The following is a 17863-nucleotide window of genomic DNA, read 5'->3' as shown; positions in this document are numbered from 1 at the left end:
GATTTTCTTCCAGGTGGATGTTGATTGGTAGAGCATTCCATAGCCGAGGCCCTTGGACAGTGAATCTCCGATCCCCCTTGGATTTATATCGGGCTTTGGGCACGAGGAGGAGGTTTTTGTTGGCTGATCGAAGACTGCGGTTTGGTGTGTAATGATTTATTTTCTCCATTAGGTATTGCGGAGCTTCTCTATGCACGCATTTGTGGGTGAGGCAAAGGGTCTTGAACGTGAGCCGATTTTTTACGGTTAGCCAATGTAAGATCCTCAGAGAAGGAGAGATGGATTCCCAGGTTTTTTTTTTCCTGTTATCAGCCTTGCCGCCGTGTTTTGGATCAGTTGTAATCGCGCAAGTCGATATTGTGGTAATCCTATGTAAAGCGAATTTGCGTAGTCCAGTCGTGAATTAATGATTGTTCCAACTACCACTGCTTTGTCATTCTTTGGGATAAAAGGGATGAGTCTGCGAAGAATGCGCAGCAGATGGTGAGATCCACTGACTACTGCTCCTATTTGCGCATCCATTGATATTTGTGCGTCTAAAATAACCCTGAGACTCTTCACTTTGGTCTTTAGGGAGATAGTCTGCCCAAAGACGGTTGGTGGAGACCAGGAGGTTTTGGTTGCGGGCTTATGATTTGGGTGTAAGATAAGAAGCTCTGTCTTTGATTCGTTCAGCTGGAGGGAGTTAGTGGTCATCCAGTCCTCTATTGATTTGAGGCAGTTTTCAAGTTGTTGGTGATCTTTTTTTCCATTGATCCGGAAATAAAAGTTGCGTGTCGTCAGCGTAAGCGTGGAAGCAGGGATCTGAGCATCTGATAATTTGAAGGAGTGTGCGAATGTAAATATTGAAGAGAACGGGTGGGACTTGAGGGACTCCGCAGGTGACTGCCCGAGTTTCGGAGAGGAATTTTCCTAGTTTCACTGTCTGTCTGTGGCCGATTTCCTAGGAAGGACGTGAACCATTGGAGATCTATGTCTTGGACTCTGGCTACTTCTGTCAGGTGGACGAGTAGAGTATTGTGATCTACTGTATCAAACGCTGCACTTAAGTCTAGCAGTACAAGGAGACACGGCTCTCCGTCATCTGCTACTTCGAGGGCATCGTCCCAAATCTCGAGGAGAGCTGTTTCTGTTCCATGACCCGGGCGGAAGCCTGATTGCAGCGGGTCCAGGAGTTTGTGAGTATCCAGGTGGAGTTGTAGCTGATGTACTACAGATTTCTCCATGATCTTAGAAATGGTGTTGAGGCTTGTAATTGGCCTACGGTTGTTTGGATCCTGAGGGTCCAGGTTTGGTTTCTTGAGTAGAGGTTTGACGATGCCTTGTTTGAGGATGCTGGGAACAATCCCTTCGTGGAACGATTGGTTTATGAGGTAGGTTATGGTTGGAGCCACGACGGAGCATTCTTTCAGTAGTTTTGTGGAGATGATGTCAATAGGTAAAGTACTGTCACGCAGTTTATTAATGATGTTTTTTGCGGTGTCTACGGTAACTGGGGATAGTGAAAATTTTGGCGGTTGCGGTATGTTAGTGCAGACATCCTACTTATGTATTTGCTGGCTGAGGTCGGATGTTTTCTTCTGACAGATTGATTCCCTGATGGTTTTGACTTTAATCGATGAAAAAATCTGATAGTTTGTCACAGTAATCCTGGGATTCACTTTCTGGGGGTTCTAGGCACACCGGATTCATTGATTGATTAACCAGTTTAAACAGTTCCCGTGGTTGGTTTGCGGCCATTGAGATTGTATATGAGAAGTGGTCCTTTTTGGCTTTGAAGATTGCTTTCCGATAATTCTCGGTGAGACTCTGAACACACCATCCCCACCGTGAAACATGGTGTTGGCAGCATCATTTTGTGGGGATACTTTTCTTCAGCAGGGACAGATTAGCTAGTCAGACTTGATGGAGCTAAATACAAGGCAATTGTCGAAGAAAACCTGTTAGAGTCTGCAAAAAGACACCTTCCAAAAGGACAACCCTAAACAAAGTCAGAGCTACAATGGAATGGTTTAGATCAAAGTATGTTCATGTGTTGAACATTCGATGGACAGTGTCTGTTTACAGCAATCTGACAGAGCTTGAGCTATTTTGCAAAGAAGAATGGGCAAAAAGGTCACTTTCTAGATGTGCAAAGCTGGTAGAGACATCCCCAAAAAGACTTGCAGCTGTAATTGCAGAGAAAGGTGGCTCTACAAAGTATTAACTTGGGGGCTGAATACAAATGCACGCCACGCTTTTCAAATATTAGTAAAACATTTTAAAAACCCATTTATCATCAATTTCACAATTGTGTGGCACATTGTTTGGTCTAGCACATAAAAATCCCAATAAAATAGAATAGATTTTTGGTTGGAACATTAAGGGGTATGAAGTTTTCAAGGCACTGTAAATACATGAATCATACACCTTTACTCAAGATGGTCATGGCTATAAATGCAAGTAATTTCTCAACAAAATAAAGCATGGAGATATGTATGGATGGATGGATGGGCGAGTTTGCTTTGAATATTAAAAATGAATTAAAAACAAAATGTTTTGCTTGTGGTGCTCAGATACTATTAAGTTACATTTTAAAAGTTGATTCTCAAGATTTCAGAGCTTGGTGCTTCGCAAAAAAAGGTCATGACCACATGCCTAGGTTAAAGATAATGCTGAAACCAAATGATATATAAAACAGAATAATGGTAATACAATTACTTGTTTGATTTCCTGCGCCGCCCTCAAGTCTAAAACTACATATCCAATTGATTCTTTGGCAGACGTTAAAGTATCCAAGGCAAAGCACTGCAGTTTGATTGGTGTTCGTTGCAGCCTACAAGAACAAAAATGCATTGTTACAGGGACATTTTTGCCTAAGCTACATTTTAAACCCACACACACAAACCAGAGACCTCTGTTAACCTACAAAATGACAAAACACAAATGTTTATTTTCCACTCTAGTGCAATCATGTCCGTTATCTGCAAAATATAGAGAGTCACTACGTTTCGAAGCCTGCAAACTTGGATTTACTACATTTTCTAAAATTATAGTATAATGCTCACATACATACAACTCAATTTCCCAGTAATTTGCGCTTTAAATAAAAGTGGAGTTTGGCATTCACGCAAACCAAAAAAACACTGCTTTTAGCTTAGGTTCACATCGACAGCAGTAATAAAAATCACACACAATTTCATTCCTGCATGTCAGTCCCGACTTTGGGGGCGATTTCAGAGACTTCTGTGTCGGTTTCTGCACATATGTCTTTGGAAATCACACCCCGAAGGTTGCCAAAAGTAGTACAGAATCTACTTTTTTAGAATCGGTGTGGCACCGAAAATTAGGTTTCGCCCCGGTTCGAACGGTGCCATCTCCGGCAATTGCCACTAATTTGGCATATCATTTCATATGTGAAATCGTATATGCCAAATCATTCCAAAAGTGAACCAGGGCTTAGGCATTGTTCATGCCTTTGAATGCAGCTCCATTTCAGCCAATGTGTCCATGTGCTAGAGCTGCACGATTCTGACTCAAATGAGAATCGTGTTTTTTTTTTTTTTGCTAAGATAGATCACGATTCTCATGGCATAACTTCATCGTTCACATTAAAAATAAAAAATAAATTGGGCTAACTTTACCGTTTAGTTTTTTTATTTTTTATTATTTATTGAAGTGTATTTTTTCCCAAAAAGACCACTGGGCAAATACAGTGCGACATAAAATATTGCAGCAATTGACATTTTATTTCCTAGGGTCTCTGCTAAAATATACATAATGTTTGGGGTTCCAAGTAATTTTCTAGCAAAAAAATATTGATTTTACCTTAAGAAACAAGAGTCTGAAAAAGATTTAGACTTTAAAGCGAGAGTAAACCCGCTGGCTTTTTTTTTTTTTTTTTAATACAGTGAAAAGGCATAAATTAGCTAGTATGCACCATATACTAGCTCATTATGAAATACCTACCATAGAATGAGGTGCCAGAATCTCACTCGGTCCACGCCGAGGGAGCGAACATGTTCCCTCTCAGTTCTGGGTATCATGGCTCCGGCGCTGTGAGTGGCCGGAGACAATGTCATCACTCCTGCGCATGCGCACAGGAGTTTTCTTCCCGGCAGGGTCTGGCATCTGCCAGACTTTCAGCCGAGAATGCCCAGTGCAAATGCGCGGATGAAGTCAGCGGCTCATTTCGAAGGGAATATCTCCTAAACCGTACAGGTTTAGGAGATATTCTTCTTACCTACAGGTAAGCCTTATTAGAGGCTTACCTGTAGGTCAAAGTTAAACATTTGGCTATACAACCGCTTTAAGTGGTTAAACTTCCTACATTTACACGTTTGCATTTAAAAACTTGGCAGACTGCCTGGATTTTTTTCTTTACACACAGAAGTTTATCCTTTTGATCTAAGAAGGAAGTGTTAGTTACAATGTTTCATTTTAAAAACTTGGCAGACTGCCAAGATGTTTTCTTTTGACAGCTGAGTGAGCAGATAAGTCTCTCCACTTGTTATATGAAAGAATCAGCAAAATCTGCAATAGAGATTGTCAGAGGGGTTGACTCGAGATCACGATTTTTTAAAGATTAAAAAATAATAATATTCTGGCTAGCACACGCCCTTTTAAAATGCCATTAGGAATTAGGTGTCAAAACAAGCTTTTTTTTTTTTTTTTTTTTTTTTTATATACTCTTAAGCTCCTCGCAGAAAAACATTCATGTCTTGTTGTGTCTAGCCAGTAAATCACCAGTTCAATCCACGGCACTACCTGCCTGGAATTTACATGTTCCCCCTGTGCCTGCATGGGTTTCCTCTAGGCTCTCCAGTTTCCTCCTACACTGCAAAAAACATGGTGGTAGGTTAATTGACTACTGTCTATTGTGGCCTATAATGTGTATGTATGAAAGTGAGTTAAGGACCTTAAGTCACCTACACATGATTAGAGTCTCGGCAGGTTCAACAGGAGCCAACCGGAGATTCAAACTATTAAAAAGGGCAGGCTGAATGTAGCCAGTTGATGGATCAACTTGGTTACAATAAGGCTGCCAGACTCCCACTGGAAAAAGACAATTGCTTTGCAGGAGGTATTTCCCTGTCAAAGCTGGTGTGTTGATGTGGGAATCATGTAAATATCTTTTCTGCAACCCATGGTAGATATTTGCACTGTCTGTGGCTGGCATTGTAAGCTCCTTGAGGCCAAAGACTGAGATCTATATCGATATAGAGAAATAATAATAATGTGTGTGTGTGTGTGTGTGTGTGTGTGTATATATATATATATATATATAATAAATAAATAAATAAATATAATAATCACAGGAGATGCAGCTCTGTGTCAATTCACACATGGTGTCACAGATCAACCTGCCTTTGCTGCCTTTGACTGACAGCAGCGGGAGCCAACGTGAGTCAATCACCAATGGCTTCTGCTGCTGTCAAAGTCCAATTAGGAGTGCGAGTCCCAAGGCTCTCATGGACATCGCTGGATCGTGATGGGGCTTGGATAAGTAGAAGGGGGGCTGCTGCACATTGAAGGCTTTTGCATGAAGGTAAAAAAACCTTGTGCCTTTACAACCCCTTTATCTTGTGTCTTTTATACTTGCCTGGAGGTCAGCTTTCAGGTCAATTAAGTTAACTTTTATATGAATATTTACGTTCCAATAAATATAAAACATAAATGTATCTCCGGATAACTGTGAAACCGACATCCATTAAAGCTTGGATGCATTATCATAAATGAAGGCAAGTTCTGCTCTTATCCCATGTTAATGCTTAACAAAAAAATAAAAATAAAACAGACAACCAATGAAAGTTCTCGGCATGCAGGGGTTACTCATCTAGCTTTTAGCAATGAAGACAATGATTGCTTTGTCAGAATGCTCGGAGTGTATTTTTAGTAAACACAATAAACCATATATAAAGAGAGACAACATATGGTACATGACTTTTCCCTAAGGAAATCACATAGCAGATGGATTACATGCAATTACATATGAATAGGGCTCCGACAAAACAAGCTTAATGTATCTGGAGAATAACAGATATAACAAGGTAACGTTGATGCCTGCATAACCTACTAACCATCAGTGCCTACATGGGTATTGACATTTCTTAGGGTAACCTATTGATGCGACATAACAAGACCATCTCCAAAGAGGATTCTCTACTTTCTCTATACCAGTTTATTAATCCTCCCCTATGGGACATGGGGAGAGAATTCCCCTGAATGGAAACCTGTGTGATTGCAAAGCAAGCAATGGAAAAAAAATTAAATAAAAAAAAAAAAAAAAAAAAGGGAGAAAGGAAGTCTTTATGAAAGAAATGCAGAAGCTACCAATGCAGAATTCTCCTTTTGAGAATGCTATTTAACTGGCTGTGATGCAGACCCTGCAGCATTAGTATTAGGAATCAGTCATCGGGAAGAAGCTTGCTGATCAGGCGGTTTACTTGTTGCCCGACTGTTTTGGGTGAATTAGAAAGCATTCAAGCTATTAGATTTGTATAACAGCGCAGCAACTAGCATTTTCAGAAGAACATAGCAATCTCTATTCTCAACTCGGTGCAGGTTTTCTACAAGTTTTCTGGCGTCCATTAACTATTTTGGCTCTCACAGCTGTTTAACCCTTGTGGACCAGAGCAGTTTTCAAATTTCTGCTATGAGCCTGTTTATTGGGTGATAATTTTGTTATTAATTAAAAAAAAAAAAAAAACACACACACACACACACACACACACACAATGTATGTATTATGTTGTTATCTTAAGGACAACAAGGCTTTCTTTTTGTGAATATTGTCCTGCAACATTTTTTTTTTTTTTTTTGCAGTACTTAGACAATTAATGCGGAGTTGCACTCAAAAATGGAACTTCCGCTTTAAGTACTTGTGACCCCCTGACATGCCACATTTGGCAAGTTAGTTTATATTTTTTTTGGGTGGGTGGGGGAAGAGCGGGTACCTAGTTTTCACAGGTACCCAGCTCCCACTTCCTCACCTGGCACCATTGAGCAGAAGGTCACCAGAGTTCCAGAAGACTGCCCGGTTATTCACAACCCACAGCGCGTTCTTGGCTGTGAACACACAGCCGGGCACACAAACTTGCAATGTCGGCACCGCAGAGAGTAGGAGAGAAGCGAGGCTTCAGGCGGTCACATCGCTGGACAGTGAGACAAGTGAGTGTCTGTTTATTAACCACTTAAGCCGCAGAACTTTTTGCGATTCGGTACTGCGTCGCTTTAACTGATAATTGCGCGGTCGTGCGGCATGGCTCCCAAACAAAATTGACATCCCTTTTCCCCCACAAAAAGCTTCCTTTTGGTGGCATTTGACCACCTCCACGGTTTTTATTTTTTGCACTATAAACAAAAAAAAAGAGCGACAGTTTTGGAGAAAAAAAAGCATTATTTTTTGCTATAATAAAGACGTTTCCAGACCCTCCTCCTTCCCTACACTGCCTTCTAATACACACACAGATTTCAGAAGATGGCGGGACCATTCAGAAAGCGCAGCACATGCATAGTGCCAAACCAGCTTCAACAATATATAGAGGGGGGTGTGTGTGTGTGTGTGTGTGTGTGTGTGTGTGTGTGTGTGTGTCCTGCTTAGTGTGATCAGTTTTTAATAGGAGAGCAGAGGGACCGGCAGGCACACCAGAGATTTCATACAAAGCAATTCAAAAGATCAGGATAGTGTTTTATAAAAGTACATGGTACAGAAGCCACATAAATCAGGAATATGAAATTTTGGGCTGACATTCTTTAATAACAGACAGTGTGTATGGAAAGTAAAGTTTCTTGGCAGTCAATATGTTTTCTTCCTCAGAATCAAAGTGAATAGGGCACATACATATTTCTAGCACTATTACACCGAGCTCCATCTGGTAGGAAAAGTACCAACATATAAAAGAGCCCGAGCACCAAAACCAAGTCCAGCTTCTTAGGGTGATTGCACACGGTAGATGTACGAACCTCACATTCCTGGCAGAAAACTCCTGCCTAAAAATGCAAGGTTGGGCTGTATAGTAAATGCACAAGTTGACATTCCTCTAGCTTTTCTTAGGGTACTCGTGTAAAATACTTGTCTAGCAAGGCAAATATTTGTATTTTTTTTTTTTAACTGATCTAGCGCAAGTTTGCATGTTAAACAATGGGCTGCATTTAGATCAGTATAAAACAAAATATCTGTATGTCTAAAAATTTGGCACTATCAGGCATCCGCGTGCAAGAGGCTTTAACGGTTTGGCTTGAGTAGAGGGAGCGTCTGATTTGCAAATTCATATAGTAATAAGAGCATACTTCAGGCGGTTTATTCTCAAGAACTGTAAAATGAAGCATAAGCAAGTCACAAAACTTGCACACAATACTCTGGGTGGTGATCATCGCTGCACCCTGGGAGGATATGGGAGGTAACTGGATTGCAGATTGGTGGTGCAGAAGAGGGAGAATGAAAAAAAAAAAAAAAAAAAAAAAAAAAAAAAATCACAGGGCGCTGCTGGAGTGAAATTAGCTTCTGAATATGGTTAGATGTGGTACAGAAGCAGTACATAGATAATGTAAAGTATGGAGAGGGTGGAGTGCAACAATGAACAGTTTTTAAAGTGAGAAGAAGGTTGACAGTAGACTCAGAAGGCAGTGTGGGCAAAGTTGTGAAAAGAGCAGAGGAAATCCGCAGAGGGCGAAACGATTATGGCCCCTACACGTTTCGAAAATCAGACAAGAAAATACCGCTGTCGAATCGACCGTGTGATAATCGGATCGTTAGTACAGAGCTTTCATGAGCCAATCATGACAGTTCATCCAATATTATCCAATCGCACAAGTACAATGGTGTAGTGGTGTGCACTTTAACCTAGCAGCAATAGGGTCGCTGGTTCAAATCCCGACCACGACACCATCTACCTGGAGTTTGCATGTTCTCCCTGTGCCTGCGTGGGTTTCCTCCGGGTACTCCGGTTTCCTCCCACACTCCAAAGACATGCTGGTAGGTTAATTAGACCTTGTCTAAAAAAATAAAAAATTGGCCTTAATATATGTGTATGTCAATGTTGTAGGTGTTTGTAAGCGTGTCAGGACCTTACGGGGTAAAGGACCACGCAAAAGCAGCAGATGGACTCTGGTGGCAAGAAAGTGCCCTGAGGCGATTCAGTTTGCAAAGGTAGCGCTATACAAGTCACTCACTCACAAAAAGTTTTCTTGTACGGTACCAGATCTCACGATTTAAAAAGTCTTCCAGTGTCCCTCAATGAATGAGAAAACAAAAATCTAAATCTAAACAATTATTTTTTGGGCAGCCCAACATCTTCACCACTTCCTATATACACAAGACTTATAACCTCAATGAATTTGAAGCCTTTTGTCTTGCTAATGATCCAATTCTCATAAATCTATCATCGGTTTACGCTATACTAAATCACCCACCAAACTACTATATCTCCCTATTGGCAATTGTGTGGTCATGCAATGCTGTACAAAAACAAAATGTATATCATTTGTTTCACACAAATAGAGCTTTCTTTTGGTTGTATTTGATCATCCCTGGATTCATGTTTCTCAATATAAAAATGAAAAAAAGAACACAAAAAAATAAAATAAAAAAAAGGATATAGATAGACTATATATATTTTTTGATTGGTTTGTGTGAAAGTTATAGCATCTGAAAACCATGGTTAATATACTAAAATTATTATATATATTTATGTGTGGGAATTGGGGAGGATGTAGGCAACGACACTCGAAGAAGTGCCAGTTGCCTGTGAAAAAAGTAAGCTTGTAATGCATAGATTGGTGCAGCAGTAGGGGCTTGTGTATATACTGAGATTGTAAAACTGTCATTAGCTGGAAATAAAATTATATATTTAGCAGACTTCTGCTATGACCCGAAGTGTGCTGCAGTGTGAACCCAGACGAATACAGTGATCAGTGCTAATATACAGTCACTGTATAATCAAACTGGCAGGGAAGGTGTTAACATCTAGAGCAATCAAGGGGTTAAATGTGTGCCTAACAATAATTAGTGTGTGTACTGTTTGCTTTGTGGGGGGGGGGGGGGAGCACATTGCTGCTGTATGAAGAGAGCACTGTGTTGTTTACCAACACAAGGCTCTCTATTGTCATTTGTAGAGTGGATCAGCGGGTTCTGGCCATAAATCATTGGCCAGGACCTGTCGATCAGCTTGTTCTGCAATAAATGACAGCACAGTCCTTTGGGTATGTGTGCACATGCGCAAGCAGACCCGGAGGAAAGTCACGACGTACAGGTATGTGATTGTGTCTGTACGAGCCGACCTGTAACTGTACTGTGGCCAGTTAGCAAGCGGTTAATATACTGAATGTTGTATTTATATGTAGTACCCACATACAGTTAGCTCTACACATTTTTTTTTGTGATAGTGGCTGAAATCCAACTTATGTTTGTGCAAAGACCTTTATATTATGACAAAGTATGCTTTTTGGATGTTATATCTGGAGAGCAAGAGAAAATGTAAAACAACAAGTAGAAAGCAGATCACAGAACAATGAACCTGCAACAGAAAAATTGAACATCATGTTCCTTATTAATTATTAAGCTCAAATCAAAAATAGTTTTCAGACTATAGAGGTCTTGTATCAACATTTATTTCTGCTATCAGATTCTGTTTTAGATGAAACTATACAGTATTTCACAGGTAAAATCTGATCTACTTAAGAAAAATAGTTAGTGCACCACAAATGGCAGTATTAGTGCACTAGCTCATATTATCTAGCTCATGGTGTATTAAAACTGTATATGCTTCCAAGTAGAAGCTGAGAGCCCATTGAGCATCAATATAGGTTCACATTCCACAGTACTGCCTTCTAGACATGGCCCAGATGTACAGTACTATGTTTTGACGCAGCTCTGTATATTCTCCATGTACTGTATGAAGGTGGTGTGTCCCTTCCTTCCATTTTCAGGCTCCCAGCTCCCCTCGCTGAGATCAGCATTCAGACTTCATATAACCGCCCTCTGCTGATAAAGCTGATAAAAAATAAAATAAAATATCCTTTAATCTGTGTGCTTTTAGAACAAAACTACAGAAGAAATGGCTGCAGATAAACAGGTACTGCTTTGGTTTCATTTTATGCATCACCTGGTGCCAGTCACATCACTGGGTAAATGTAAAGATTTTCAATCACTTGAAACCACTGAACTCCAACTTTTAATCTAACTGCTAACGTGGGTTCTTAAAGGAAACCCTGTTAGCATATTTTCGAGCTAATGACAATTTTACAATCTCAGTATATGCACAAGCCCCTACTGCTGAACCAATCCATGCAATCTATGCATTACAAGCTTACTTATTTCACAGGCAAGTGGCACTTCTTGGAGTGTCCCAGCCTTGTACTTCTAGGTTGCCTACATCCTCCCCAACTCCCACACATAATTATTCAAGTACATCAAATAAATGTCCAAATATTGCTGCCTTAACCTTTATAACATGGGTAGGGAACCTCAGCTCTCCAGCTGTTTTGAAACTACAAGTCCCATGAGACATTGCAAGACCCTAGAGGCAGAGGCATGATGGGATTTGTAGTTTCAAAACAGCTGGAGAGCCAAGGTTCCCTACCCCTGCTTTATAACATCTCCAAAATATGCTCCTTCTTAACAGACGACACCACAAAGCTATTAATTCACACCCTGGTTATCTCTGTTGTGATATGGCTGAACCGGAGCGACTCCATCTTTAAAAGTTCATATAAGATTAACTTGGGTTAACCGGTTAGTTTAAACTCTGTATTTACAGACTGTAGCTGTTTTCCTATAAAGCATACATATAAGAAAATATAGCTTGCATAAGCAGTTTTATTCTGTACTGTCTAAATAAAGAAATTATGTCTCAATATGTCTGGGCCACAGGACTCATGACTATGAGTCATGAAAGCAGATGGCATAAATAATGACATGTAATGTGCACCTCTGTATTAACCACACCCATGTTCTATGCAATGATTGGCTAATAATAGCGCATATAAGTTGTAGACCGGCCCAGAATTAAACAAGATAAGCTTTGAACATCAACTTTGACTCATTTCTTCTTGAAAAATGCTGTCTCCTTAGTGCTGCAGTGCTGAGCGGGTTTTGTAAGTGTGGTAATTGCCATAATTATACCTAGCTGGTCTATGTCAGGTATATAGAAATACCATTTTAACCACAACAATCTCTTGCGACTTCTTCCTCGTTGGCCTATTTTAACAGGCTATTCCCCATAAGCCCATCACGAATGCTGCTGGACTTCTCCACCTTACCAACCGTTCACTGTCCGCTACCCCACTCTGCCAATATCTTCATTGTCCTCCACTCACCCAATAGAAAAACACTCAAATATACAAGGTCATCCACAACTCTGCCCTGATCTACATCACTAGCTTAGTCTCAGAATTATTATTAATAAGCGTTATTTATTATTAATAATTAATTTATTATTAATTATGCATTGCTTTACAATGTAGAAGGAGGACAGCACAGTTACAATACAGTTCAATACAGAAGGAATAGGAGGGCCCTGCTCATAGAGATTATAAAAGGGAGGGGGTGGCGGTACAAAAGGTAATAGATGCGAGGAATGATTTGATGGAGTGGCTCGGGGACAGTTGTTAGGTGGGTGTGGGATAGGCTTCACTGAATAAGTGAGTTTTCAGGGATCTCCTAAATGGTGGACAGGTTAGGGGCCCGATTGGATATACCAAGGCAGGGAGTTCCAGAGGATGGGAGAGGCTCTGGAGAAAGTCCTCAAGATGAGCATGGGAGGTGGTAACAAGAGAGCTAGAGAGCAGGAGGTCCTGGGAGCAGCAGGGCGATATCTTTAAATGAGGTTGGTGATGTAGATGGGGGAGATGTTGTGGACGGCCTTATATGTTGTGGTTAGAATTTTGAATTATATATGGTGGGGTAGGGGAAGCCAGTGAAGGGATTAACAGAGGGGGCAGCAGTCACAGATCGATTAGTGAGGTGCATTAGTCTAGCAGCAGCATTCATAATAGACTGAAGGGGAGATAGCCTGCGTAAGGGTAGGCCATTAAGGAGACCGTTGCAGTAGTCAAGGTGGGAAATAATCAAGGAGTGAAGAAGTTGCTTTGTGGCGTCATTAGTCAGGAAGAGTCCAATTCTGGAGATGTTGTGGAGGTTAAGGCGGCAGGATTTAGCCAGCGATTGGATGTGGGGCTGAAGGAGAGGTCAAAGTCAAGAATTACACTCAGCACCTTGACATGTGTGGAGGGACCAAGAATAGCAACAAAACTGTTCTCATTACTCCTCCCAAAACCTCCTGTTCTCTACCTCCCTTGTCACCCCAGGGCTTCTCTTATCCTCTGGCACTCCTTAACCCAATCTATCTCTACTGTCCACCTGTGGGCATTCCCTGAAAACCTAATCTCTCTTCAGAAAGGCCTATCCTGGCTCTAGCTAATAAACTGTTCTTTTACTTTCTCCTTCAGCTCATCGCTAACAGTTGTCACCTTTGTATCACTTGACCCTTCCCTTTAGATTTCTTTTCCCCCATCTTTTTTTTTTTTTAACTTTATATCTTTATTTACTTCTTTTTCAATTCAGACAAAGCATTCAACCTTCCAGTATAAAACAAGCAAAGACACAATACCAATTTTACATAACCCTATTACACCCTTCCATTTCCTATTCATCTCTTTTCCCACAAACCCACTCTTCATACTTTCCCTTTACTAAAAAATACCATCATTCATTTTTACACACCACACCTTCCATATCCTATCAAATTTTTTTAATACCTCCCTGTCTTATATATGCTACTCTTTCTTTAAGGATAACCCTATTCATATTTTGCACCCACTCTCCACTCGTAGGAGGTGTAGAGGACTGCCATTTCTGGGCTATGAGTTTTCTAGCTTGGAAAAGACACCTTAATTTTGCTAGGTAGCTATCTTTAGGGTCACTACCTCCCTCGATCCAACCCAGTACACACCCCACCGGTTCTAATTATACTACCATCTCGAAAACTTGACAAACTTATCACTACCTCCCTCCAATACCGATGTAACTTAGAACATCTCCAGAACATATGGATCATGTCTCCTTCTGTCCTTCCGCACCTAGGGCATACTGCATCTCTCCTACCAAACTGAGAGAGCCTCTTAGGGGTGTAATATGCTCTATACAGTAAAAGTAAATGCGAGAATTTTTGAGATGGAGAAAGGGACACCCAAGGTGCCAGAATCCTCTCCCACTGATCTTCCGAGATGTTACCCACATCTGTCTCCCATTTTTTTCTATTTACCCCGTTTTCTTACCTGGGACTTCTTACACAGCTCTACATAAACTTTAGATATTAGTCCTTTCCCCGATTTTACTCGCAGTATATCCTTAATTACTGGTATCTCGCACCATTCTATTGCGGCCTCCTCAAACTGCTTTTCCAAAGCATGCCTAATCTGCAAATATCTAAAAAGGGACTTTCGGGATTAAAAACTGATCCCTTAACACTTGGAATTGTTTCAATTTACCATTCTGGTAAATCTGGTGAACAAACTTTATGCCCCTTCGTTCCCATTCCCTTATTTGTCCTATTTTTACAACCTCATCCAGCTTGTTATTTGCCCAGAGGGGGGGAATATTCTGTAAATCCCCTATATCCCAATATTCTTTTAGTTATTTCCCACACCTTTGTCATTAACCCTAGAGTAGGGATGTCTCGCATAGCAACCCCTGCCTCTAGTGCCACTACCAATGATCTACTGAGCAGTTGTTCAAGGGGAGCTCCCTTTTTCCGCCCCCATCCCCCTCTATATCCTCTCCTGCCAGATGTTGTATCTGAGCTGCTAAGAAGTAGTTAAATGGGTGTGGGAGTGCAACTCCCCCACCATTACTTGGAAGTTGTAGAGTCTTTAAACCAATACGTGGTTGGCCCCCTTTCCACATCAATTCTCTAAATATAGAATCCATCTTATAAAACCACTCCCTATATATCCATACTGGAGAATTATGTAAAACATACAAAAGTTGCGGCAGAAATATCATTTTAATAAGGTTACATCGGCCCGCTGCCGATAATGGTAGTTTCTTCCATATATTAATTTTTTGTTTCAATTTAGATAGCAGTGGGGCCAGGTTATTTACCACGTACTGTTTAGGGTCTTTGGTAATACAAATACCCAGGTATTTCATCTGGCTCACTATCTGGATATGTGCAGCTTCACAAGGTAGGGGACTAAACAAGGGGTCAATAGGCAATATGCAGGATTTATCCCAGTTTATTTTTATGCCCGCAAGACGTCCAAAATTAATAATTCTGTACATCACTTCCCCTATTGAATGCTGAACATCTCCGAGAAGCAAGAGGAGATCATCTGCAAATAGTACTACTTTTTCTTCCTCCTCCCCTCTCCAAAAGCCTTTTATCCCCGTGTTTGATCTCAGGGGCACGGCCAAGGGTTCGATCACCATAGCAAACAAGAGGGGAGACAGGGGGACACCCCTGTCTCATACCTCTCTTCAATCGAATCCCGGCCGAGCTATCATTATTTATTCTTATCCTTTTTCTCTGGAGATCTATACAGCATTTTTACCCATTTTATAAATACCGGACCCACATGATATTCCTTCAGAACTCTCCACAGATAACTCCACTCTAGTGTATCGAAAGCCTTAGCAGCATCTAAGGAGAGAACAGCTCTCTGGCCATCTCTGTCCACTGGTATTTGGAGATTTAAAAAGACCCATCTTAGGTTTATGCTCGTGGATCTCCCGGGAATAAATCCTGATTGATCAGGGTGAATAATTTTTGCTATCACTCCGTTCAATCAAGTGCCAAGACCTTAGCTAAGATCTTTACATCCAGATTCAACAAGGAGATAGGTCTATATGATGAGGGGATAAGAGGGTCCTTATTTTTCTTTTGGTAACACTATTATAGTTGGTTCCCTCATTGAAGGCGGGAGCTCTCCCGTTCCTATCGCCCAGTTAAAAACTTTTAAGAGTTCCGGGATTAACACCTCCCCAAAATGACGGTAAACCTCCACCAGGAGGCCACCTGGGCCTGGAGCTTTTTGTCCTGCCATTTCCTGTACTATACGCCGAATCTCTTCTACCGTTATAGGGCCATCTAAGATATCCCTATCTTCCTTAGAGAGATGGGGAATTTTGCCAGTGGACTAAAAAATGCGTCCATTTCCTCCCATTTCCATCGGGTTAAATCAGGCTAACAACCCTTCAAAGAAAAAAAATGTACAGTTCTCAATATTATTTTAAGCAGAGAGTTCTTAAATGTCAGGGTTAAAGCAGGGGAGAGACATCAAGCAGGTAAGTATATAGGGTGGGAGTTAATAAAGCTTGTCCAGCTTCCTTCCCCTGCATGTAATATCTTGATCACAGTTCACATCTCACTAGATGATTCACACTCACCACCCTGCTTGAAACTTGCAAGTTCGCTCAGTTTTCTCTCACCAGTTCCTTGAAGTTGCCTGTAAGCTTCTCCTGCTATGTTTCTCCAGTATTACATACAGTGGTGTGAAAAAGTGTTTGCCCCCTTCCTCATTTCCTGTTCCTTTGCATGTTTGTCACACTTAAGTGTTTCGGAACATCAAACCAATTTAAACAATAGTCAAGGACAACACAAGTAAACACAAAATGCAATTTGTAAATGAAGGTGTTTATTATTAAAGGTGAAAAAAAATCCAAACCATCATGGCCCTGTGTGAAAAAGTGATTGCCCCCCTTGTTAAAACATACTATAACTGTGGTTGTCCACACCTGAGTTCAATTTCTCTAGCCACACCCAGGCCTGATTATTGCCACACCTGTTCACAATCAAGGCATCACTTAAATAGGAGCTGCTTGACACAGTAAGGTCCACCAGAAGATCCTTAAAAGCTACACATCATGCCAAGACCCAAAGAAATTCAGGAACAATTGAGAAAGAAAGTAATTGAGATCCATCAGTCTGGAAAGGGTTATAAAGCCATTTCCAAAGCTTTGGGAATCCAGGGAACCACAGTGAGAGCCATTATCCACAAATGGCGAAGACTTTGAACAGTGGTGAACCTTCCCAGGAGTGGCCGGCCGCCCAAAATTACCCCAAGAGCGCAGCGACGACTCATCCAAGAGGTCTCAAAAGACCCCACAACATCGTCCAAGGAACTGCAGGCCTCACTTGCCTCAGTTAAGGTCAGCGTTCATGCCTCCACCATCAGGAAAAGACTGGGCAAAAATGGCCTGCATGGCAGAGTTCCAAGGAGAAAACCACTGCTGAGCAAAAACAACATCAAAGCTTGTCTCAATTTCTCCACAACACATCTTGATGATCCCCAAGACTTTTGGGACAACATTCTGTGGACCGATGAGACAAAAGTGGAACTCTTTGGAAGGTGTGTGTCCAAGTATATCTGGCGTAGAAGGAACACTGCATTTCATAAAAAGAACATTATACCAACAGTAAAATATGGTGGTGGTAGTGTGATGGTCTGGGGCTGTTTTGCTGCTTCAGGACCTGGAAGACTTGCCGTGATAAAAGGAACTATGAATTCTGCTGTCTACCAAGAGATCCTGAAGGAGAATGTCCGACCATCTGTTCGTGTACTCAAGCTGAAACGAACTTGGGTTCTGCAGCAGAACAATGATCCTAAACACACCAGCAAGTCCACCACTGAATGGCTGAAGAAAAACAAAATTAAGACTTTGGAGTGGCCTAGCCAAAGTCCTGACCTGAATCCTATTGAGATGTTGTGGTATGACCTTAAAAAGGCCGTTCATGCTCGAAAACCCTCTAATGTAACTGAATTAGGACAATTCTGCAAAGATGAGTGGGCCAAAATTCCTCCAGGACGCTGTAAAAGCCTCATTGCACGTTATCGCAAATGCTTGGTTGCAGTTGTTGCTGCTAAGGGTGGCCCAACCACTTAT

General features: G+C 41.2%; 1 protein-coding gene across 2 annotated transcripts in view; it reads right to left on the bottom strand.

The window, feature by feature from the left end:
• CEP120 (centrosomal protein 120) overlaps positions 1–17863 on the bottom strand; it is a 152127-nt gene that overhangs the window by 117831 nt on the left and 16433 nt on the right. For both annotated transcript variants that reach the window (XM_077462186.1, XM_077462185.1), the window contains exon 3: positions 2701–2815. In XM_077462186.1, coding sequence (XP_077318312.1) covers positions 2701–2815 — 115 coding nt within the window. The remainder of the gene's footprint in view (positions 1–2700; positions 2816–17863) is intronic.

The sequence above is a fragment of the Lithobates pipiens genome, unplaced genomic scaffold, assembly GCF_037356315.1.
Source record: "Lithobates pipiens isolate NorthernLeopardFrog02 unplaced genomic scaffold, aLitPip1_a1.2 Scaffold_3, whole genome shotgun sequence".
Lineage (NCBI taxonomy): Eukaryota > Metazoa > Chordata > Amphibia > Anura > Ranidae > Lithobates > Lithobates pipiens.
Note: the sequence above shows the minus strand (reverse complement) of the source record. Positions and strands in the feature narration are given on the sequence as shown.